This window comes from Maniola hyperantus, chromosome 8 (assembly GCF_902806685.2).
Source record: "Maniola hyperantus chromosome 8, iAphHyp1.2, whole genome shotgun sequence".
NCBI classification, from domain to species: domain Eukaryota; kingdom Metazoa; phylum Arthropoda; class Insecta; order Lepidoptera; family Nymphalidae; genus Maniola; species Maniola hyperantus.
In genome coordinates, this window is record NC_048543.1 from 9384600 (window position 1) to 9405607 (window position 21008).

General features: G+C 35.7%; 1 protein-coding gene across 9 annotated transcripts in view; it reads left to right on the forward strand.

Annotated features, from left to right (window-relative positions):
- Positions 1-21008, forward strand: part of dac (dachshund family transcription factor) — a 203302-nt gene that overhangs the window by 39878 nt on the left and 142416 nt on the right. For 6 of the 9 annotated variants that reach the window (XM_069500182.1, XM_069500184.1, XM_069500183.1 and 3 more), the window contains exon 2: positions 2491-2517. The exons of the other annotated variants lie outside the window; for them this stretch is intronic. In XM_069500182.1, coding sequence (XP_069356283.1) covers positions 2491-2517 — 27 coding nt within the window. The remainder of the gene's footprint in view (positions 1-2490; positions 2518-21008) is intronic. 9 annotated transcript variants of the gene reach the window in all.

A 21008-nucleotide genomic window follows, 5' to 3' on the forward strand; every position in this document is an offset into this window, starting at 1 on the left:
TAATAAGTTGTATTGAACAAGAGGGAATATAAACGCTAAATTGCACTTATTTAGTGGGTCGCGGCGATCAATCATGGCGCTCAAGTCATCAGCCGGTTCAAATGTCAAACGAACCTAGGGTGGCGATAAAAAAGAGAACTGAGTTGCCATTATTAAAAAAGTGACTGTGACTTTATTTCCATTGTCGATTGCCGATTCAGGATTATTAACTGACTTGCATTACTTTTTGTGTTCTAATATTGATAGATTGGTTTTTTCGAGTTCGTTTCTTTTGAATTTATTACGTGTATGCTCTGATATCTGCGTTGTGAGTGCCGTCGATTATAATATCGATGAGAAAAATGCTAGCCGAGTGCCGACGAAGTAACACAAAGCGATAGTCATCGGGGCCAAGCACGCGAAGTGTATTGTCCGAAATGCAATGTAAACATTGCTTATACGGATATAGTTATTTATTAATAATTTTTTCGTTTAAATAAGTTGATTTCAAATTCGGGACATCTTATTTTGTACCGACTTCCAAAAAGGAGGTGGTTCTCAACTCGGCCCTTTTTCAAATGTATGTATACCGATTATTTGGAGTTTTCTGGACCGATTTGTATCCAAAGACTTTATTATATATGTACCTAACTTTAACTTGCTCCTAATAGGTAGGGTATACAGTTTAAATTAAGGAACGATACAATTATAGATAGTATTGTACTACGTAATAGTTCCTACCACATTTTTGTGATTCTACCGTACCGTAGATCTTATCTTCAAGAAATATTATGAAAAAAGAATTAGCGAAATCGGTTCAGCTGTTCTCGAGATTTGCGATCAGCAACACATTCAGCGATTCATTTTTATATATAGGTAGAGATATTAAACCAAACCGATAAAGTTAAGTCAAAATGATGATGTTCAAAATTAAATATTGATAAAAAGCGAAAGCAAATAGATTGGTTTATTAGGAAATGAAGTATATGAAATTGGATTCAATTTAATCAAATTGACTTCCTTTAATTTTACGATTTCGTTTGCGTGATCTCGTCCGGTAATAATCTAATAATTCGTCCATTGGGAAAGGGCAGCACAATACCGTAATGACTCAATATTAATCGACCAATTTATTCATATACCTACCATTGTTTCTCTTATATTGAAAATTTAGCGCTACTTAGCATATTGATCATTCCTACCTACTATTAAATAAAATAGTTTGGAAGGGTGAGTACATGTACTTTGCATGGTACAGCTATCTATATGTTTAGGTGCATAGTTATGACATAGTTTTGCGATCGTAAAACTATAGTCATGATAATATTGCTTCAAGTTTTTTCACTCATGAAACTTCGGCCACCTTAAAAAGTTAATACTCGGAATACCTTACTAGGTACAATTAAATATTTAAATTGTCGGTGACTGGACAGTAGAGTCCCCCTTTCTGTAGCAAATACTTAGGTTACCTTCATTGACAAATAGGTACGATGAAACAATAACATTGGAGTACCACTGAGTAGAAATATAAGCTCAAATATTATAAATTCCTTGTTTCTGTTATCTATGATAACCTACAACATTATCACACTTTATTATTAGCTTTGCTAGTTAAATAATTATCTAGTAATTATTTGAATGAATCTTAGTAAGAACAATAATAGTATTAGATGTAACAACGCTTTTATGTAAGATCTTGTTAAGATTTGGTATCTAACTAGGTATAAGTAGGTAGGTACTATAAAACAAGAAAACTTTAAAAATATATGATTTTATCAAATTTTCAGATAAATAGTTAAATATTATTATTGCTACTTATTAATAAATAGATAAAATATAAAGCAATACTTAATTTATACAAAGTTATTAATGATTATGTACAATATTCAAAATTTTTACTCAAACTTAATATAATTTAAATAGATAAGTACCTAGAGGTATACAAGTAGGCAATGTTATGATCATGTATATAGATTAATATAATATAAGACATGATGTCGGTCTTGCTTTGTGCATATCCAACTCCAATTACGAGATGTAATCAATAAAACAATAACTCGGTGGAAGCGTACGGAGCGCAGCGTATCGCAGCGCGAACGCAAACACGGGCGGATCGCGTGCGAGCTACCAATATCATCGGAGTCAAGCCGTTCCACGCTACCCCATATTTTAACAACTGTCCTAATACATCTTGCAATGTTGTTTTTAACTGTTTTTGCCACATTATTGTTTGTACCTTTTTTCCAAATGTTTACTTTTAATTTTTCTGTTTCATTTTATTCTCTCTTTTTTCTATGCAAACTGTTTGTACGGTTCATTGATTACACTTTTATGATATAAGGTTACATTAATCCTGGAAATATAATATGATTAGACAACTGCTAATTAATATCCTGTTATAAGTTCTTGGAAATGCATGTAAATTTATCTGTGTCAGACATAAATTGCAATAAAATTTGACTTAAATTTGAAATATTCAACGAAATGGATGGATTTTTTTCTTCATTTCAGGTGCCTGTCAATGAAAGCGCCAGACAGGTATGTCGCTAAGTCGCTCGCGCTTTGTTTGTTCGGCTGGATTCGCTTACGTTCGGAAACGTTCGGGTGGGCTCGGCCACTATTCCGGTCGGCTCGCAGGCAAAGGGTTAAAACCTGGAAGACCACACGATGAAACTACACACCCGCGTCGCAGGATTATTAAGCACAGTATTATTTTTCCATCAAAATTGCTTATTGATGTGTGTTATTTTAAATGTTTATTTTTTTGCCAACTCCATCCATAGTTAAGGTTTGCTCGTTTCATGTCACTGACATTTGAATTTATTCAATCACTTTTAACTGCTTGATTGGCCATTTTTCTCCTTGTTATCGATTGCACATGTCTCGATGGTGTGTTTTATTTTACTGTTTTTATTTATATGGAAAAATTGTGGGTGATTGTTAGTTGTCGTTGTTTTGCTTCCAGGTTTATACCCTTTCTATAATTTGGAAATGACAGTTGAATCCTAAATGAATCACAGATAAATTTACAAACCTATACAAGTAATTTAGATTATGTATTGAATGCATTTGTTTATGTGTATTTAGTTTTTTAAGCATGTTTGTGTGGTTATTTTTTAAAATATATTTTATTTTTATTAGGTAAGAAAGTGTAATAATATTGTAAATTAATAAAAAATCACCAAGTGCGAGTCAGACTCGCGCACCGAGAGCTCCGTACTACAGTCGTATTTTTTCGACCTTTTGCACGATAAATCAAAAACTATTATGCGTAAAAATAAATAAAAATCTGTTTTAGAATTTACAGATAAAGCCCTTTCATATTATGATACCCCACTTGGTATAGTACCTACTCTAACTTTGTAAGTTGAAAATACTAATTATTTTCTCCTGAAAACATTTTTTGTGATGTAACCATAAATTCATGGTTTTTGGTTTATTTCCTTGATTTCTACTATAAGACCTAGCCAAATTTCATGTTTCTAGGTCAACGGGAAGTAGGTACTATAGATTTTCTTGACGGACACCACAGACTGCCATATACACAGACAGACAATGATGTGATCCTATAAGGGTTCCTTTTTGCCTTTTGAGGTACGGAACCCTAAAAGAATACTTTTGTCAGGAATATAATACCAACAGTCAATACGATATCAATACACGCATGAGCAGTAACAAGAGTCCAAATTGATCCCATGACAAATTCGTGATCATCATCGTCAAATCGTAAAGGATTTAACGCCTCCGTTGGCACGCTTCTTTTGTTGGCATCATAAAGCCGGCCATTAACATGTTTGATAAAACGTTGGCCGCACAAAAAGAGACCGCGGAGCTACCGTAGGCTCCCCACTGAGAGACCTCATTGAGGAATGATGCCATGCTGTGGTACTCATAAAGGAACACAAAGATATAGCCGTTCTCTCATGTTTTGGTTACAGTAGCCTTGATGCATTCCGAACGTGTCATAGAGTTTGCATTGATTATTGTATTGTGTAAGTGACGCTCGCATCTGGCGCATTTGTGGATTTGAGAAGATTATTTAATAAATACAGCAAATTTTTTAATGAATTCATGGACAACTCTGATTCATAACAAAAAGATCATAATGCAAAAAATATATGAATGTATGTATGTATGTATGTATGTATTCTTTATTGTACCACAAAACACAAAGGACAGGTAATACAAAAATTAAATAAGTATCATTTAAAAAATTTAAATAATAGGAATAAAATTGTAATGCCAGAATATTTATTTATCTGAACACTACTATAGGTACGTTGCACCGCTACCTACATCAAATGTTATAGAATTCTGACAGATGTTATAATCCCTTGCCGCCCATATAAAGAGGATCACAGATTATAGTTATTATACAGATAATATTTTTACTAATGGACTCCGAAATTAAAACAGAGCTATGTCAACTTCGCTTTTGAATCCTGATCCTAAGTACCTAATTCCAAAGAATTAAGATAAAAATTGAGTGAATTAGGTCGCCGAGGGCAAGTACATAATTATAATGATGTGACCAATGTAGAGACGTATTTGGAAGAAATTCAAAATTCATTCGAACTACATAACCAAAAGAAATAATGAATCTTCTGAGAAGTAAACTAAGTAAATTACAAACTAAAATATATTCTATAGCTTGATATGAAAATCTTGCGAACTAAGTAGGTATAGGTAGGTATAAGCGAATGAAGCAAAAGTTAAGTTTTCTGACTTGAATCAATTACTCCTGAGTATAACGAATACATTAAAATCAGCCCACCTCTAAAAGGTCTACGGAACGTTTTCAGCAAAACAAACAGAAATCACAACAAAGGATCCGCTTACATTCTGACGCCTTTTATACTAACAAAGGACGAATTCAAATAAACACTAAATCGTTAACCCTTTGACCGTCGGCGGGTAATTTTCACTTCGGAAAACGGAATGGAAATGGTTTCCAAAAGGGGTAAACACCTCGGTATTCGTGGTGTCCAATGTAGGTATTATTTTCAAAGCTGTTTTTTATTTTATTAGGAACTGAAATAGATTTTCGCTGAGCTTTTAAGTTCAATTGTTAGTACAGAGGGCTTCCAGTTTTTAAGAATTTAAATGAAACCGTTAAAAATAGCTCACTGCGACTCGTCTGATGTCGTCCGTCCACCTAGTGGGGGTCTTCCAACGCTGCGCCTCCCAGTACGAGGTCGCCATTCCAGCAACTTGAGACCCCAACGTCTATCGGTTTTCCGAACGATGTGCCTTGCCCATTGCCACTTCTGCTTCGCAACCCGTTGAGCAATGTCGTATTACTCTAGTTTTCATACGGATCTCCTCATTTCTGTAGATTTCATTTCTAGATCACGATCTCGTAGAGAACGTGATGTGATTTCGCTGGATTCAGGCGGCACAAGACCCTGGCGTGTGGAAGTCCCTGCAAAAGACCTATGTCCAGCAGTGAACGTCTATCGGTTGATAATGATGATGGTGATGTTAAAATAGTTTCAATATTGGATATCAGTCTCTAGATTATTCAGTTTCATTTTGAATTCATTAGGTACTTTTAAATATTCATTAAACTCTCTACATTCTATAACTATCAATGAATAAAATGAATCGATGCATCAAATCGATCAATTTGTGAGGACACGTGACAATATTAGATAAACTGTTAATGTTCTTTTACTTTGGAATTTTCGTGTTCCTAACATTCTTATATTTTATTTTAAGGCGTTATAAATAGTAGGTAGGTATATAGGTATGTTACGCTTATGGTGATTTTACTTGATTTACTTTTAAAAGTTGAAAAAATTGTAATCCTTTTGAATTAGGTAGTAGCTATAACTGTAATTATATTATTATTGAATGATTGCCAATTAGATTAAATTCTAATGTTTACTGTCGTCGCTAATTCAAGAGGCCATTCACTGATTACATCACAATATTTATGTAAGAGGTAGACAGTTATTTTTTCTTCATTAATGTTGCACGTTGCAAGAAGCCGAGACTGCAATTGCAGATCGCACTTAACATCGAATCAAATAAATCGTTTTATCAATCAATCATAATCCAACAGTAAATTCTAGTGTTTAATGAGGTCTTCAACAAATCGTGTCATGAGTGGTCGGTGCATTGGGTGCCGGGAGCCGCATTCACCCAGTTGTGCGCAGAGGCGTGAGGACTTTCCCTCTCATCTGTGCCCCGAAGTATGTAAGCATGCCATCCCTGACCCATGTTTGAACCAAGTCAGAGGGTGCGGGTCACTCGAGTAGTAATGCGATGAAACGTATTGTGAACATGTCCTGAGTGATGCAAGGGAGTCTATTATGGGGCTTCGCAAATGTTTAGAGGTAACGTTGTTTTAGTGCTTTCTAGTCTTATGACAATAATTATAATGTTTAAATATGTTTTGTTGAAATGTGTGAAACACTGTGCAACTACTTTTTTTTAATTTATAGACAAGCACTTAGCTGCAACGAAACCAATCAAGCAAGGCAAGTGATGATGCCTTGCTTAGAAAATGCCTATTCACTCTTGACTTTTTGGCTCTGATTTTAACTATTCCTATTCACATAATGCAATTTCTAAATTTAATACAATCTTTATTTTTTATTTAACATTTAATAAAGTAAACCACGAAAGTATTTTACACTTACCTACTTATCAAAAAGAAAATTAATATTATTATATAAAAATTGTAAATCTAAATTCGAAATAACAAAATAATAAATTAATTTAGGAATACAGAGAAAAACTCGATTTGATATTCAGCGAATGCATTTTTCAAAAGTCAAATGAATCTATAAAATTAATTGGACAAGTAATCGAAAACTCCGAAAGAATTTCTTCATCTCTTGCTTTAGGGGAGAGGAAACAAATGAGAGGCGGACATTGAATAATTCGATTTCCTTATTTGCACCAATCAATATGTTATAAGGGAATTCGATATCATGATTCATGAAGCATTTGGCTATTGACGTTGGGTATGAAAGCCAAGACAAATCAGTATCGTAGACTTTAGAATTGAGAAATTCAGTTAGCGTCTCTAATCAGGCTTTTAACAAAAATCTTTATATTATTAGGTAGGTACTAGATGCCCTAGAATTCATCAACGTAGATTTATGTTTTTAAGAATCCTGTGGGAACTCTTTGATTTTCCGGGTTAGGTATATAACATAATATGCTATGTCCGTCTCTAGGATGCAAGCTAACACTACTAAACTTGGTCATGATCGGTTCGTCGGTTGAACAGTGAAAAGGTAACAGATAAGCATACTATATGTACCTACACTTTTGCATTTAATAGGTATATTAGTTTGGGTTCTTCAAAGTGTTTCAAGAAGTTGAAGTGAAAAGTCATGATAACAAAGATTCAAATTATTATCCCTTTATCGCTTGGAGCTGTGACGCGGTGGAGTCGCCGTCCGTCGCAGACGGCATATTAGTTGATATAATTGCATTTGCTACCGACCTCGCTGACGTTTCCAGCCGAGTATCTACAAGCTCGATCTAAGATCTTATAGGCAATTGAGTTACTGACATAAACCACCCTCGGAATAACTTGCCACTGATGAGAATATTTCTTGATTGACATCTTGAACAACTTCAAAAGTCAGTCATAAAGCAACGGTAGACGGAAAATGCAAAGTAATTATTTTGATCTCTTCGAAGTCGCCGTAACAGAATTAGCTGCGAACCTAATAAGTAGAATGCTGTATCTGATTAATTAAGTAAGATGCTTCGCTAAAAATAAGCTCATATTAAATTTGGTTCGTAATTCGGCCGGGTACTTATTTAATTCCGGATATAAAATTTCTGTGATTGAGCCCCAGCGGGAGGAGTTGAGGGGCGTGAATTCCAACAAAATTAGCACCAGGGGTCGAAATAAAAAAGCGAAGGAAAAATTTAATGAACAGGAAAATGCTCCTTTTTGCAGCTATTCCATCTATTTATCTACATCGGGATGCCCATTACCTTGCTAAGAGAAAAGTTTACATTTTTAATTTAATGATTCCACTTTGTGGAAGTTGGGCGGGTTTCGGCAAAATCTTAATTTGGGGATTTCTGAGGCGTCTCGTTTTGTAAATATTATTCCTTTAATAAGACCTCACGTTGAGGGGTGATGCTGAAGTCCGTGATTACGACTCTCTTTGCGAGCTTCATTTTGGACCTCGTCATTTTGATTGGCGCTAATGAAATTTTTCTTACTCTATGCCATTTTCTTGTTCTTGACAGAGCAATTTTCAGGAGACCCGACCGCCCTAGCCACCTTGATGTGTCATCAACACACCCTCTAAACAGTTATTATTTTAATACAGCTGAGCCTATGTTTTTGCCATCTTCATTTAAAATTTCACTTTTGCTAATGCAATTTCTTATTTTATCTCTCTCGTGAAGTGCGTGTCCCATCTGTATCAAAATTTCTAAATCGTTAAGTCCCAGCTGCGTCTGTATAGGCGATGACGTTTCGCTTTTAGCGGCTGTTTTAAAATTGAATATTTGATGGCGCATTCGCTTATGACGAATCCGCGGTGCGAGAAAAGGGCCAATTCTGTGGGAGATCGTTTTATAAACGACGATGTTAACGTTATGTTGACTGGCTGACCTTATTTATAAGTTACTTTACATAGTTGGTTTTCTGTTTTTCTGTATGTCTATTTTTTGTAATTTAATCAATATCAAACATATCTGGACTGTTATCAAACAACTGCATAACACTCAAACGTTCCCATTATAAACGCAAATGGTTACAGCTTAGTTCCTTTCTAATTACACAGATAAGCGACTCCAATAACGGTTCTTTTATCACATCTATTTCTATACGTTTGGAATCTAATTGGAATTTTGCATGTTGATATGTGGACTCTTTATTGGTCGATATTATGTTTGCTTTCTGATATTGATGTTTGTAATTCAAATGGAAGTATCCAGCAACGCGTCAAGTAGTGATAAATTAAACTGTCATTGGTAGAGTTTCATGTTATGTTATTATTGAAGTACATATTAACGTCTAAAATACATTAGACAGTGATAAAGTAGATATAATTTATAATATTTCACAACCACCTGCCTACAAAGGATCAACATCTTAATGTTATCGAAATTGAAAACTTGAAACAAAATTAATTAACAATAATAAATGACCCGCACCAATTTGTCAAAATTAGGAGCATATTAATACATCAAGACTCAGGAGTGCTAAATTTGCATTTAAACGTTTCTGCCAGAAAGTTAATTTACGAAATTATCGTTATCGTAATAGAAATGCGGATTGAATTTTTTTGATATTGAAGTTTTTAATACAAGGGTCGATGGGGTCGGTTTTTTACGAAAACATCTGTTGTGTGCATCATATGAGTTTTTGTTATTTTAAAAGGAGACATGATGGATCAGTTTCAACACGTATACGTCGGTCCCTTTGTTGCTTGGTTTATGGCCTTGTAATGTGTTTCTTTGTTTGTTCAATACGTGTTACAGTAGCTTCCAAAAGTTCCAAAAAGTACTTTTCGGAAAGTACTGATGTTGTTCCTAAGTGCTTTCGATTAGGTGTAATCATAAGTATACAATTTTCTAAACTTTTATTTTTCACAATATCACTCATTAAAAACATATTAAAAAAAAATGTTTACAAAATAAAATAACAGAAAAAACAAGAAATAAAGTAATAGAAACAACGAAAATAAAATAACAAACATAAAAAAATAAAGTAACAGAAATAATACCTAGTAAAATAATAATATATTTGCATCAAATAGATGATGCCCGCGGCTTTTTTGTATGGAATTAGGTTTTTAAAATTATATGATTCTCTGGGACAAAAAGTAGCCAATGTCCAAGCTATCTCTGTCCTATTCGTCAAAATCGCTTAAACAGTTGAGCTGTGAAAAGCTAGCAGACAGACACAAACATTTAATGCTAAATGCATAAGTTTGTCTATCTGTTAAATATGGATAATATTAGTATGGATAAAACGGGTCGAGTTTTTCTCGAAGTAGGTATGTCCGAACTGCCTAACGAGTTTTAACCTGCCTGGAGTCTGTCTCTTTACTCATAAAATAACTTTTATTCATGAAGGAAATTGAACTGCTTACTTATGCTATATCAGGAGTCAGGACTCTACCACTGGTTCGAAAAGCAGGTTCTACTTACACCTTTTCAATATTTAATCCAGATTACGTGAAGGAGGCTTTTTGGTGTTACACGCAAGCGCACCATTGAAAAAGCCATAAAGAAGTGGCAAAAAGTAAAGTACAAAATATCATTAGTAAAAACTTTTTGTAAGTGTGGGAGTGTTCTAAGTTTTAAAAGCTTTCTTTTAAAAACCACTGTTGCGTGTACTTCAAATAGGATTTTGTACAGATTGCCGGTATATGTGAAGATTACCTCTTATCTCAAAAAAGGTCTGTTTGTCGTCGATTTCTTTCAAATGCTATTAAAGAGACACATGTTATTTTTGTTCGAACTTCAGAAATCTGTTCGCAGCTGAGATTTTGAATTGCAAAGATAACTAAAAAAGTCTAAAGAGGATTTAGAGAAGCTGTTATTTTCAAAATTTTAATATTATAAAGAATCTAAAGACAAATTGATGCACATTTCCACACATACCTCAATTAAGTGCGATGGAAATTGATGACTCGCCATTGAATCGCTAATTAATCACTGTGAAGTAAAGTAAGTAAGTAATTTATATCTTTTTGTTTTTCGCCTGGTATGAAAATCCTACGACAGTTCCGTCACAAGGTAAGATCGCGCTTAGCCACCTCTAACTGATACCGATAAAAACCCAATAAGTACAAATAAAAACTGACAGTAACTTGATTCTTGGACTTGAAAAAGATCAAACAACGATAGTTCTGATTAAGATGTTCGCTTCGAGTCGAACTCAATCTATTGCGAGCACTTTTTGCGCAGCCTGTAGTGATGGCTGATGAGTTGATAAAGATACTATGATTGGATAATTTGCGACGCCATGTTTCTCAGCTAACATATCAATTTAGGTAGGTATATTGCTTCTAACTAAATTCCAATACTTTCACTCTGCATACTATAAGAATAAAGGTTTCTTCCAAAAGTCTGTAGGCACCGACTTAATTGAAAAAAATAAAGACGAAGTAATGAGAGAAGCAACTAAGTAATAATATAATCTCACTGTAGGGATAAATCATTCCAACCGAAATCCATCAAACTAATTTAATTTAAAGTATATCCATTTCCTTTTTGCAAACAATATAATAAAGTAACATTTATAGCGGTTACAGGAAGACGAAAGTGTGCGTACTGCATAGGGTATAAAAAGCGAACGCGACTTTTGATTGATCACCAACACCAAACTGTTTTTTGTGTGAAATTAAAAACACGGAGTGGGCATGCGTTGGATTAAGAAGGAATTTCAGACGAATTTCCAATAAGTAGGGACCCGGGCCTTTGTTGCCGAGAACAAATTTTTAAATTAATTTATTTTTATAGGACGCAAATTCGGACATCGATTTCGCATTACGGAATAATAGAAGCGCCTTTTATGGACCATTCAACGTTGATCTTACACAATATTTTTCTTAACTAGTTTGACTTCAGTACTTCGTACAGGACTGCTTTGGTAGTGGTAGATAAATTAAGGGATATGATCATCCACAGAGAAACCGTAAAGCGCACCACAAACGAGTAATTAAAGCTTCTATAATACATTAACATTGTGCATACTAAATTCGTGGGAGACTTAGTCGAAATGTTAACGGAATGGTTAGGGAGATGTAACACCCAATACCGCAAAGGTAAGATGTAATAATAGTAGCTGTTCGGGGCTTTATGGACGATCAAAATTGCACGAGCACGTGTATAAAATACACTTTGCAAAGTAGATTTAAATTTTAATACGAAGCTTTCAGTCGAGGGTCGTAAGTAATGTCTCGGCGTTGGAAATGGGTGGAAGCGCTAATATACGAGATTTTTTTTGACTGCCTTGTAATGTAGAAGTTTTGGAGAAGTTTGGGGAAGTAGGTACTTTTACTCATTGACTTCATAGATGGGTCGCGATATATCGATCATGGGCTTGTTGAAAAATTTATTGTTTTAGCTTGATATAGGACATACAAAATTACATTGATTGGAAAACATTAAAATAATATTCTATTTCGTCTCTAATATATATTTTTTTAATTTAGACAAAACAAATGTAGGAATACAATAGCGGTCGATAATTCGGATAAAGTGCGGCATATCCACGCTAAGTCCTCAAAGGCCGAGGCCTAGTCTCAGGTGTCGACTGCGGCCGATTTCACAAGACAATGCTTAATAATTTCATTTCACCATTACGGCGGCCATCTTTGCGAGTCGCACAGTTAGAGGGCATGGACGCACCCCTCCGTGGCAATTTGCATTGTAACTCGGACCACGTAGTAAGTCCTAACTGCTACACCACCACCTTCCAACTCTTGAATATATAATTTAGTCGCTTTTATTAACAGCAACTTTGCGTGGGAATCGACGATAGCCTTCTGTGGTGACTGTTTATTGTGGACGATAACTTCGCTAGATTTATTTTATAGTTCAGCTAGACTTCGTCCTGGAAGAGTTGCAGTTGGTTCTTTTACAGACGCTTTTATACTGCCAATAAAGAGGCTCGATGCATGTGCCCATTAAAATATTTGTTGGATTTATTTGATGGGCTTGTTTTGCTGATATGTTTATTAGTTTTCTTGGCAACATTGTTGCGCAAATTAAGTAGTAAAAATGTTGTATTTTATCGATATAAATTAGTTTTTATTGTTTTGTCTTAATGAATCGAATGCATTTTCTCAGAAAACTGAACTCCTAATGAAAACTGTCTAGTTTTATGAATTTATATTTATGTAATGAAAACAAACTGAGTGCATGCAAACAAATTCAGACTCAGTTTCATCGACCTATATCTACCTACCCGAGACTTTTAATAAGGTTCTTATTTTATTAGAATCCTACACCGTTATATAAACTTAATTAATCGAAGTGCTGACTTAAAAGAGTCGTTGCTATTTATTTGACCTTATATTCGTAAAATATTTTGATAGTGGTAGAGCACTGTAGAGAATATGAATAATTAGTAAATTAGAAGCGTTGACATATTTTATTTGCTCAGTAATTCATTTAGATAGTATTGGTCAACAAATAAATTCTTGATGCTTGTTTTATAATTTCCCCTATAAACTTTTACATTGTACCTAGTAACCAAAAATGATGAAAGTAAAAACAAACAACAAAAATTATGACTGCTTCAAAAAAGCTTTTATTTGATTTCGTACAATGTCTTCATATTGCAATGAATATCATTATGAGCTAAACGACATTTGTCGATGACGGTACAGAACTTAACAGCACAGTAATAGGTGCAATCGTAGCGCTCCCCTTTCTGGTGTTAATGTAAAAGTTGCCGGGGCAAGACGGTTATAGACGTCTAAAGTTTGTTTTGGTTCTATTAATTAATGTGTTTGGATGTCCCAGCTTAACATTTTATAACTTACTGCCTCTTTGTAAGTATTTATTTACATTTGAAACAATTAATAATTTTATTATTGTTTATAAATTAGTTAAAAGTATTTTCCTATTTACGTAAACTGTGTGCAAAGAGTTGCGATAAAATAAAGGTGTATTTTTATGCAAGACTTGTACTGCAAGTATAGATACTCTAATACAACTGGAATTGAAATGCTGGACAAGTAGACATAGGTCTCTTGTAGGGTAGGGTCCACACACCACGGTGTTTTGCGCCGCCTGAATCCAGCGGCTTCCTGCGACTCGTTTGATGTCGTCTGTCCACCTAGTGGGAGGTCTTCCAACACTGCGCTTTCCGGTGCGAGGTTGCCATTCTATGACCTTGGGACCCTAACGTCTATCGGTACAAATAATAATACTTATATAGTAAGCTCAACGACCTCATTGTAGTACTATGTTTTTAAAAAAAAAAATACAAATAGTGAGGAAACGAGCAGGTGGCTCACCTGATGTTAAGTGATTCCCGCTGCCCATGAACATTTGCAGCACCAGAGGAACTGCCGATGCGTTGCCTTTCAGGAAGTCAGAAGGTATTCAGGAGGTATCAGAAGAATCATTCTAAACAACTTTGCGGGGTGTTCGTTTTTGCTTACAATTTTATGTCCTTATCTGGGTGGAAGGGATATAAGTCATACTTACATAAATATAGCCGTTTTGTCTGCGTTATACTGAGACGTGTTAAATTGTTCCTAAATATGAATAGATAATGTCAAAATAGAACAATAAAGGTAAAAGTATTAAGTCTCCAATGATGAATACATTGTGCATTTAAATCCGATGGTTACTTTTAGGGGAAAGCATAATTCCATGTCGTGTTTGTAACTCTTTAGGGGTCGAAATATTGACATTAATACAATCTAAAAGCTTTCTTACGACGTACATTTCCAATTTAATTTGTGCTTGGAAAATTATTGCTTGAGATTAATTCTTAAGCCCTATTCCCGATGGTTTTTAGTATTTTGAAATATTATGTGCTATACCTATCCATTAGGTAAGTATATTTTATTTTACAGCTGCACTTATTATTTGTCTTATTCAATGATTAAATTCATTGCTTATTAATGTAACTTGAGATACCTAATTCTGTTACCTTATATTTATTATATTTATTTGTGAACTGTGATCGTAGCAGCAGTTAATAAGAAATCTTCAGCTAGTATTATACCCACGGTAAAAACCACAATAATTGTGCTAAACTTTAATATAATTACCGGGATGTTTTATAAAACACATTTGCCTTTGCGTGGTTCACATTTTCTTGGTTGATAGTGATCGTTTTTTAAGCGATATAAAGCCAGGAATTAGTTGAAATTAAGTAAGTTTATTACTATCATTTACTTCTTGTTGTACAATATAAATATGATGCACTGTTCTACAGTCATCGCCCGTTACGCCGACAACTTACAACTGACAACCTAGATGCCGCCAGAAAATTCAATCTCGCCATTGATCCTCAATCGCACTTACGAAATTTTATACTTACTACAATGTATTGAAGGCGGGCATGGACCCGTAGTAAAATAAATCAATGTCATTGTGTACAACAAAGTATTTTTGTTTTCGTTTTGTTTACTTCACAAAACAATTTCGAGGTATTTATGAATCAGATCTTTTTTTTAAATCGAACCGGTCACCAGATACATTTTCATTAAATGTCTGTTTTCTAACATTCCCACCAATAAGTAAAGTGCCATTATGCGATCTGAATGAAGTGCAAGCCGCCATCATAGGGGCATCTTGTAGGCCCTCCATCGGGGATATTGACACTTCTGTCTGCGCCTTTTGTTCTAGCACGTGTTAGGTTACACTACCCACAACGGTACACGTGTGCCTATCATCCTTTCTTCCTTACATCTCCGGATGGCTTTGTTTTATTGTAAGTCGCTATTATTGAAACAGGTCATACGCATACATTGATTGTGCGTTGATTATGATAATTACGAGAACATTACGTACATTCCTTTTCATTATTTTTGAATTTGTAAATCGTACATTTGAAAAAGGTGATGAGGAACAGTTTTTTTTAAATGCGTGACAGGCTGCTTATGCGCTTGATGACAATCATGCTAAAAACCGGTCAAGTGCTAGTCAGACTTACGCACCGAGGGTTCTGTATCGGGTATTTTTTCGACGTTTCGCACGATAAATCAAAAATTATTATGCTAAAAAATAAGCAAAAATCTGTTTTAGAATGTACGAGTAAAACCCTTTCATATGATACCCCACTTGGTATAGTTATCTTACTTTGAAAATTGAAAAAAATAATTATTTGTTCATGAACTAATAATTTCCTATATTTTCAAATTTAATTATTTTTTAAATTTGAAAATATAGTTCATGAACACATTTTAATAAATTTTTTGAGATGTAACCACGGTTTCCGGATTTCGGATTTTTTCCTTTACTTGTGCTATAAGGCCTACTTACCTACCTACCAACTTTTATGATGATGCCACCTCCCTGGCGCTGCAAGCGATGTGCTCTTATTAGTGGGAGGACCCGGGTTTGATTCCTGGCAGGGATTTTTAAATTTCTGGTCTGGTCTGGTGGAAGGCTTTGACCGTGGCTAGTTACCGCCCTAACGGCAAAACCGTGCCGCCAAGCGATTCAGCGTTCCGGAACGATGCCGTGTGACACCAAAGGGGCATGGGTTTATTAAAAACATGCCATACCCTGCCAGATTAGCCCGGTTTCATGTGAGTCTACATCGTAACTTACCACCAGATGAGATTGCAATCAAGGGCTTACTTGTATCTGAATTTTAAAAACCTACTCTAAATACCTTTTTTTTTAATCGAGGGGGAAATCTTCTCAAGATACCCAATCGGGTTATGTGGGATTTCTACTCACTAAAACCTCGGTGGCCCTCCTCAGCGCGTTATTGAGAGGCTCCGGGAACTCTAAAGAACGTACGCCGGTGCCTCTCTCGCGCGACTACTACTCCTATTACCTACTGGACCAGGCGGTCTTCAATTACCGCAAAAATAATGCATTTATTATGAAGTTTCCCGAGTTCCCTGGCGGATGAACTCCTTGGCAATCCTGAGTGAAAGATAATCGCATCTCGCTCCGTTCGCGCGTTATAATTAGTACAAATCGTCTGTTTCACGCCACAGAGCTTTGAATTTATAGATAGACACGAATACAAAAAGTTTTAGTGGGCATAAAAACCTCTCAAGTACGAATTGCACACAAAGGGTTCCACACGATGGTATAAGAAATAACACTTTTTAAATTTTCCCACTATGTACTTGAGCTAATATGTTCTTGCTGCCTTCTCAATTTCATGGTTTTAGGTCAACTGAAAGATAGGTTTGATACCCCAAGTGGGTATTGACATACAGACAGCGAAGTGATACTATAAGGGTTCCTTTTTTCTCTGGGGGTACGGAACCCTAAAAATTAATACTTTTTATTCTTTATCCATACCTACTACTAAGATTATAAATGCGAAAGTGTGTCTATTTGTTTGACCGATTTTGACGAAATTTGGTATAGATATGCTTGGATCCCGGGGAAGGCCATATGTTACTTATTATCCCGGAAAATGAAAGAGTTCCTATGGGATTTTCAAAAACCTAAATCCACGCAGACAAAGTCACGTGCATCGTGTAATCTATACTTATATAAAAATGAATCGCAAAATGTGTTGCTGATCGCAAATCTCGAGAACAGCTGAACCGATTTCGCTAATTCTTTTTTCATAATATTCCTTGAAGTACAGGGATGGTTCTTACGGCGAGAATTTTTTTAAAAAATTCTGAAAAAGAATCGACTGTTAGGCGGTACGAAGTTCGCCGGGGCCGCTAGTACCTAATAAAAATGGAGATTGCTGTTTATTTGCCAATTGAAGAGTAGATAAAGATACAATTAGGTATAAATTAGGTACATTTTTAATTAAAGATAAATGAAATTTTTAATTTCTATTGGGTAACTCCCAACTTAAAGTCACTAATCTTTTTTTGTATGAAATAAACGTAATAGTACTAACTTACGTAGTTGTTATTTAAATTGTTTTTCTTAAAATAAGCATGTAAAAAAACCCACTAAATTAGTCATTCTCACATTAATATCAAAAATAATTAAATAAAGTACAATTAATTTTAGAAGCACTGTCTAAAAGTGCTAACATCTTTATCCCGAGATCAAATCCCGTAGTCGTGCGAGTTAATAGATCCGATAATTCATCGTCACGCCTTGCACTCGATCCGACGATGGATGGCATCATGTCGACGCAAATAAACCTCATTTCTCCTATCCACCGAGAAAGTATCACAACAACCGTTTTCTACGATTTTTTCGTCCTCATAGTTTCAACCTCCTCAGACCCCTACTAGAGATATCCACTGCTGTTGTAGGTACATATTATGTACTAGCTGATGCCAACGACTTCATCCGCGTGGAATTAGGTTTTTTTTAAATTCCGTGGGAACTCTTTCATTTTCCGGAATAAAAGTAGCCTATGTCACTCTTCAGGTCTTTATCTATACCCATGCTAAAAATCACGTCAATCTGTTGCACCGTTGCGACGTGATTGAAAGAAAAACCAACAAAGCAACAAACAAACACACTTTCGCATTTATAATAAGGGTACTGATGTATGTATGTACCTAACCTACCTACAGTACGCGGCAAGAAACATATTGTACATCGACCTTTAGAATGAGATTTCAGCTTTGTAGAGCGTTGTCTCTGTCACTCATACCTATGTGACATTTTGTCGCTCTCAACGACAGAGACTGCGCTCTACGAAAATGCTATCTATTTCTAAAGGTTGATGTACGATATTTTCTGCCGCGTACTGGTAGGTCTCATGCAAATATCTCATCAGACCACAGAACATAAGCAGCACACGCTTGTGCCCAGAGGCTTCCAGCAAGTCGTTTGAAGGCAAGCTCGTCTAGGTCACACAACGTGTATCACTTCGTTGCCACCCATTGCCACCACAACTTCAGAACTTGTTGATCTAAGTTCTAATTTCTGATTTGATGACGGAGGGATAATCCGAGCATCCAACTTTGTTCATCTCTTGCTGGGGGCGGAACTACAAATAAAATTTCTAACTTGGCTACTCCCTTCTTCTCTTCTATCGGACCTCAAAGCATAGTGAAGATCTAAGTAGTCACGCGTGCAGTGTAAGCGAGCACGCTCCATGTTAGGCTGCTTCATTTGTCATCATCATCACTCATCATCTGGTCTGGTGGTGGACAAGAGCTGGTCTGTAATAAGTCAAAAAAATATCACGGCCATAAAATATTCATTTCTAACAAAAAAAGACAAAAATATTTGTAATACAACTTCTATAGGCAATATGACAACACACCGATTGAATTCGTTTTAATAGCCCTTTTACCTCGCTTTCCCATAACAAAGGTATCAATCAGTTAACTGTAAAAGCTTGAGTAGTCGATTCGATTCGCTTCTGTATTCTTCAAGTATCTTCATTTTGTGAGAAATGTTCATCTACAATTCTACAATGATAAAGCCCGTGTGGTGGGTTGTAGCTTGTATCCTTCCGATAGGGCTCGATTTTTTGCTAAATCTCGAAATACCAACGATTTAATACGCTACTTTAGTTATACCAACTATAACACCGTGAAATATCCGGTTGCGAACAAACGCACTTTTCAAAAAAAATCGAACTTGAAAGGTACCAAAATATCATAGGAATTAATTATATCGGAGAGAAGCTGCTACCGAAGTCGCGGATCGAATTATGCAGGTTAAATATGCCGTTACTGATTACCTAGCACCTAAAAAATATTGGAATTGAATCCAAACATTTTTGTCTCTTAACGAATCGTGTCGCGGCGGCATCGGCTCAAAGCGGCGTGATTCGGCAATTCTATTCCATTTTCAAATGCTCGCTGCCCATTCGTTCCCTCAACTACGCCTACCCAATAAATTAGATGCCTGGCGTAGCACATCACATAGTTACAAACTAATGAAATCTCGAAAAGTACTCAACCCATTTTCTTAAGAACTTTTCCGAAAGAGCAGCCGCCTTCAAAGATTTTACCCCAAGAAATAATTCCGCTAATAACGCTCGGCGCTCACGGGTATGTTATGCAACCATAGGAATTTCATTAGATACACACGCGTCTGTTTGTTAAGGCGTTTTCCATTGCTAAAAGTTTCTTGAGGCGGGTATAATTCCTTTGTTTGTTGTGGGGGTGGTCCTCCCGTTTCACCCACTACGTTTTCTAAGTCATCGGGTCCAATTATGCCCCTTTGTAGGTTTTGATATGTAAATTCGCGATTTTATTAAACAAACCATGATGCCATTCGAGGGCAGCGAGGCGGATTAATAGCTTCTTCAGATTTGTGTAATCGCTTTCTCTTAAGATAACATCGAGACGCGAGGGAGCTATTTGCCTTCAGTACCTGCCTATAGACAGGAAATGTGATTGTTTCATTTTCACCTTCGTAAACTCCGAGCGCCCTATAATTATAAGAACGTTGGTTTAATTGAATTAAGATTATTTGATAAATTGAATCAAGCTAAAATTTGATTTTGTAATTAAATTTAACAACACTAATATAGATGCGATACTCAGTAACTATTATTGCAGGGATTTCGGGGACTGTTATCGCCCTACAAATTAATCTGCCCGTAGAAACATAAAACAGACGTTACTGTCCAAACTACCCATTCGATTTAAGCTTAATTTTTACCCCAGCACTATTAATAATTTACACTGTATCCGACAACGCTTGCGCCATATTACATCGCATAAATTAATAATGTCGCCCGCTTGTTTAACTGCGAATCAGATGAGTTTTATTGACAATTTTGTTTGGGAAGAGCAATTTGCGGGATAGCCGGCCAGCTCACCAAGTGCTCACCAAATAGGGGCGGATGGCTTTATGGCAGTTGCGAATCTGCGAACAATTGCGAATTGAGCAATGCTTTCAGCTTGCCTATAAGCAACGTTTTACTTTTACTCCCACATTCATAGATGGACTAAAACTTAAAAGCTTAAAAAGTTTAAGGGTTGGCACGACACGTGTTTGGCAATGCATGACGTGATTTGTAATACTATTCTGAAGAAAATATAAAAAAATTTAGACTTTATACCTACTTTGGACGTAACATTTTTTACACCTTTATTACCGGTAACCCCCCACAGCCACCATGATTCAAACAAACGTTCCTCTCAGTGTTAAGGACAATACGCCGACTTTCAGCTTTTATAAATTTACGAAGGTCTGGCACGCGCTGGCTCTCTCTCTATTACTTTTTCTTTGATCTTATTTTGGTTGCTGTCATTGTCAAGTGTCAATCATACGTTTCTTGTAGTGATTTTCACATTCCACAGTCTTGGGCCGCTTCTATCCAACAGATCCCTGTAACTCTTTAATATCACAAGTGAACCGGGTTCCATCTTTTTGTCTTGTAACAATAATTAAGTGTCATTATTTAAATCATTATCCATACTAATATTATAAATGCGAAAGTGTGTCTGTCTGTCTAAAAACCAAAATCCACGCGTACGAAGTCGCAGGCATCAGTA